Genomic DNA, 5,000 nt, shown 5'->3' on the forward strand with positions numbered 1-5,000 from the left:
GTACACGGCACACCATAAGTGTGTAGTCATTAAGTCCCACAGTTGTGTCATTTTGCCGTGTCGTGTCAGATGAAGAAATGCGACGCAAGTAATTGCGGAATTGTGTTCCACAGCTGATTCAATACGACGCTCTCTCGATCATGCGGATTCTGCGGCAGTGTCAATCCTGTGTTTAATTGTTATGGAATTTTAGTGCGGCGGAGGGGGTTGGGGTGGCCTGGAAGTAGTAGTGGGCTGCTCATATGCTGTGGCTTCGGCGCATTGCGCTACGCTTTTGTCTGACAGGTTTGCAAACCATAAGTCATGTCACTTTGTTTGGGTATGGATCGGCGGCGGTGCACGAAAAGGTTTCGTCTTTTGGTTCTTGGACTTCGATAAAGTATAGGACTTGATCCGTCTCGTAATTTAAGGAATTCGTGGTTCGACATTTCAGTGATGAAACGGAAGGGTTGTGTGCCTTATAAGAACATATTTGCATAGTGGCTTGATAATGTCTGGGCTATGGTTTACCAGCGCTTCTGTCCTTTCGGGCACTTTCCTACCGAATACCTTGCTAAGCAAATTAAGCAATTTGTTTCCTGTAAAGGGCATTGACTGCACGTATTATACAATCGATCTTTTAGGAACTTTGTGACATTTTCACTGACCTAATCACACATCATTCCCGTATGATTGGAAACTAATCTCTACTCACAACCACAGCCAATCCAATACTTTCGACACTTCACATTCATTTCGCACCCTCCATGCAACCTAACCAAGATAGGTTACACTGTGGTGTGGCACAGAGGCTGTATTGTCGAATATAGGGTAGGCCGGCGGTCCTGCAATGGGAATTCAATGCTACACACTCGAGAATACGACCGCAGTAGTCCTGTTCCCAACGTGGGGTGGAATGTTTTATCACTGAGGTCTTTTTTTTCTATCCAATTATTCCTAATGTGGAGGTCTGTGTCGAACCAACCTACTGCAGTGACACATTATATTGGTTTTTGGGAGAACTCGGAGGTTCTGTCGCATGTCACTGAGTTGCTTATTGGTGAGGGCTCTTTGTTCTACGGTCTCAACTTCTGACTACCCTACTCCTCACCCCCGCCACCAGCCACCCAGCCAGCCACCCGCGGTCACGGTAGAGGGGAAGGTGTCACGTTTATGAAGTGCTGTTAGACAAACTGTTGTGACAGAATATGTCGTTCTTCATTTTTATGTGAGTTGAGGGGGCTTGCGCGCACACACACACACACACACACACACACACACACACACACACACACACACACACACACACACACACAAACAAACAAAGTCGTTCCCCTTATGGAAAAAATATTAGAGGAAAAATGCCCCAAGCAGAGTTATATATTAATGTAACCCTTGCCCGCTATGATGTGTTTTCTGTCATCAATTACTTCTATATTATTGTTTTTTTATGTTTTCAGTCTGTCGTTGCTGTATTAGGAATACCTAGTCTTGTTAAATCGCCTACTACTTTGTATTATTCATTTTTACTTGACGGAGACATTTTAGAGAACAAAACTATATAGTCTTTGGAAAACAATCCTGACAGTGTAACGAAATACTGTAATTCACATTTGAGCAAACCAATTTTCCAGCAGATTTGTTGAAGTAAATCTTTGCCAGGTTAGACTGAATGCTTCATCATTGGTCATGTTGTCCTTTGTCTCCAGCGTTGCAGTACATTGAGGTGTTGCATTACCACGTTGCGTTCGGCCCGTCGCGCGCACGGGACAATTTTTGGTGGCAAGGCCCGGCCACTTTTTCGTGGCGAGAAATGGATTGCATGTATTCTTTTGGAAGCCCGCGCGCAGGCCAATTTTGTGCGTTTTCTCTCTCTCTCTCTCTTTTTGTGTGTGTGTGTGTGTGTGTGTGTGTGTGTGTGTGTGTGTGTGTGTGTGTGTATGTATGTATGTATGTGTGTGTGCTGTCACCACGACCACTTAAAATTGTCCCGTACGCGGCGACTCCACGAGGCACTTCCACGTGATGTGCCTCAACGTCCTTGTACTGCATCGCCGCAATGTTGGAAGGATTGTCTTGCATATGCGTTGTCTGGCTGCATTACTGAGTGGCGTCTTTCTCTCTCTCTCTCTCTCTCTCTCTCTCTCTCTCTCTCTCTCTCTCTCTCTCTCTCTCTCTCTCTCTCTCTCTCTCTCTCTCTCTCTCTCTCTTCTCTCTCTCTCTCTCTCTCTCTCTCTCTCACACACACACACACACACACACACACACACACACACACACACACACACACACACACACACACACACACACACACACACACACACACACACACACACACACACACACACACACACAAACACCTTCCCGTAAAATACAACTAGATTATTTTACTGCAAACTAGACACTGCGAGATACAAAAGCGGGACACTACGAGCGTAGCTCACCTTCCCGTAAAATACAACTAGATGAATACACACATACACTCAAATATGCATTGTGCGTCTGTGTGCGTGTGTGGAGATATTTATGCACGTATTCATTTGTATGCACTCGGATTGAACGATAGGAGGGGGTTGTTTGTGTGTGCGCTCGGCTTTTAGATTACTTGTCCATTTATTTTCGTGTTTTTCACAAGTGTTTGTCCGCATCCGTGGGTTTGCCTATTTTGGACTGTGTGTTTGTTTACCTTCGTGTGCATCTGTTTACATCTGTTTACATGTGAACAGGTGTAGTCGTATATCGTATACATGAACGCAAGCATATTCATTCTCGTTTCTGTCTTGAGCTTTGCCTGTGAGCTGATTAAAATCATCTGACGTCAGCTAAAACAAAGTCCTTAAGCTTCTTGAGTTTTCGGAAAGGGTTTATAGTGATAGTTTAATCGTGGTGGTCAACGTAGCCCACTGATCTGAATGAAATTGTTTGGTTTTTAGTAAAAATGAAAGTGACGCGCAGAGGGGGGGTACATTCTCCCCGTCTTAATAGAGCTCTGGTATGCGTTTTATGATAAATGCGACTGGTATGCGTTTGCGATATATGCGCCTCATGCGTTTGTGATGTTTTATGCGACTGATACGAGTTTGTGATGTTGTGTGGAACTAATATGTTGTGATATTACATGCTGCTGATAATGCATTTGAGATATTATATTCTCCCTTATAAGGGGAAAGTGCCTTTTGGTATATGTATGATATTATATGCGACTTATATGTGATATATGCGACTTATATGTTCGCAATACATGCGACTGATATGCGTTTGTGATATTACATGCGACTGAATACGTGTTTGTGATACATAAAAAATATGTTCAAGATATCGGTGAGCGTAGGACATACGACAAGTTGTTGTTATCTTTTGTCCTCTGTGATTGTTTTTGAATTGTTGACAGACTGGAATGCCACTTCTGTGACCTTGTGTCTAATTGAATTCGTTCTCCCTTCCTTCTTTGGTTCCCCCCACAGCCTTCCGTTCTCCTTTGATCTTTCAAGTTACTTGAACGTGGATTCTAAGCTGAAATAAGGAAGGGTACACACGCCAGTATAGAAAAAATATAAACCATTCCACGAAACGGAACCGCGAATCTATGTGTATAGGATATATTGATAGATATATGTAAATATAGATATTCAAATGAGAAACAAGTTACTGTGCATCGCGAAACCCGTGACGTCTTCGACTGAATATCAAAAGACAACGACGACGAAGAAGACTAAGAAGACTTCAGGAGAACCTTGATGAAGTGTGACCAAAAAACCCAACTGGGAGGTTCTGCAAGTGCCGAAGAAGTGCGAGAGGAACTGGGCATTGTCCATCAAAGGAATGAAAACGAGCGCTGAAGGAAGAATTTCTGCAAAGTTCGCGGTTTAAAGTCAATAGAAGAGCGAAGTGAAGAAGTTAAAACACGCAGGAGAGATCGATAGGTGCGCGAGAATCGGACTATTTATAGACTGTAGTCTGTGAATACATTCTAAGTTGAAAAAAATCCCCTATTTTTTTTCTTCATTTTGTTTTTCTTTTTTTCTTTTTACTTCCTGTTATAAGAACGCCTTGAGGGGTAAAAGTGCGCAGTATTTCTGCATCTAGATATACGAATCTTGCTGCATGGGAAAGTTTAGTTGGTGTTGAAAAGGGTACGACTTTGTGTGTACCGGTTGGTAAAGGCTTCCCAAGAAGAAATTATCTATCGCGACATGACGTCATATCGTTTGCGTTAAACCGTTTGTTTTTCTTTGTTGTGCTTGAAGGTTCTAGAAGGAAGAATGACGAGATGTTGAATACCTATCGACGTCGCCACGCCATGATATGAGAACATATGAGGTTATGCGAACACGGGCCATCTCTCCCGCCTCCACCACCACCAATTCCACCCTCTTCCCCTCCACCAAACCCGCCTTCTCCACCAGTAAAACGGGTCTGTCCGCTGTGCCTGCCTTCAATGCCGAGAGGCTAGGCTTGATAACGACGACGAGTGTCTCCCACAGTCTTGATTACCCCGCTCCGAGTTTCTCCAACACTTCGATCTTCTCCACCAGTCCACGGTTCTCCTCCACCACCACCGCATCCACCACCAGTTCCAATTCACTTTTCTCCAACAAACCACAACTTCCTCCACACGAGACCGCCCACCACAACCATCAGTCCACTTCCACCTCTGTTCCACCCCCGAGCAACTGCTCAACCTCCACCACGGTGGCCAGCCTCCACCAGCCAGTCCACACCAGTCCACACCACCATCTCCACCACAACGGCGGTGTGACTATGGCCTGGGTAAATCCAACTGTGTCTTCAAGGACGTTGATGGAGAGTTCTCTGTCGTCCTTGGGTGGGTTCTACAACAGTCGCCACACAGACCGGCTTGGCCACCACCACAACCACCACAACCACCTCCACCACCACACAGACCAGCTCAACCACAACCAGCAACACCACCACCACAACCACCGTGGTCTTCAGATTAACCACAGTTATCCTCCCAGGCCAAACCATATGGTTCAACACAACCAGGACCACGCTAACCA

General features: G+C 44.9%; 1 protein-coding gene across 11 annotated transcripts in view; it reads left to right on the forward strand.

Moving 5' to 3' along the window:
* The window catches only part of smg (sterile alpha motif domain containing protein 4 smaug), a 588,244-nt gene that overhangs the window by 520,252 nt on the left and 62,992 nt on the right, over positions 1-5,000 (forward strand). For 3 of the 11 annotated variants that reach the window (XM_076210537.1, XM_076210536.1, XM_076210534.1), the window contains exon 2: positions 4,227-5,000. This exon is cut by the window's right edge and continues 443 nt beyond it. The exons of 6 other annotated variants lie outside the window; for them this stretch is intronic. In XM_076210537.1, coding sequence (XP_076066652.1) covers positions 4,285-5,000 — 716 coding nt within the window. In that variant the 5' untranslated portion in view covers positions 4,227-4,284. Of the gene's footprint in view, positions 1-3,443 lie in introns of all 11 variants that reach the window. 2 more of the 11 variants (XM_076210535.1, XM_076210533.1) reach the window with 2 other exon arrangements.

The sequence above is a fragment of the Oratosquilla oratoria genome, chromosome 27, assembly GCF_046742065.1.
Source record: "Oratosquilla oratoria isolate Oo_2021 chromosome 27, ASM4674206v1, whole genome shotgun sequence".
Classification (NCBI taxonomy): domain Eukaryota; kingdom Metazoa; phylum Arthropoda; class Malacostraca; order Stomatopoda; family Squillidae; genus Oratosquilla; species Oratosquilla oratoria.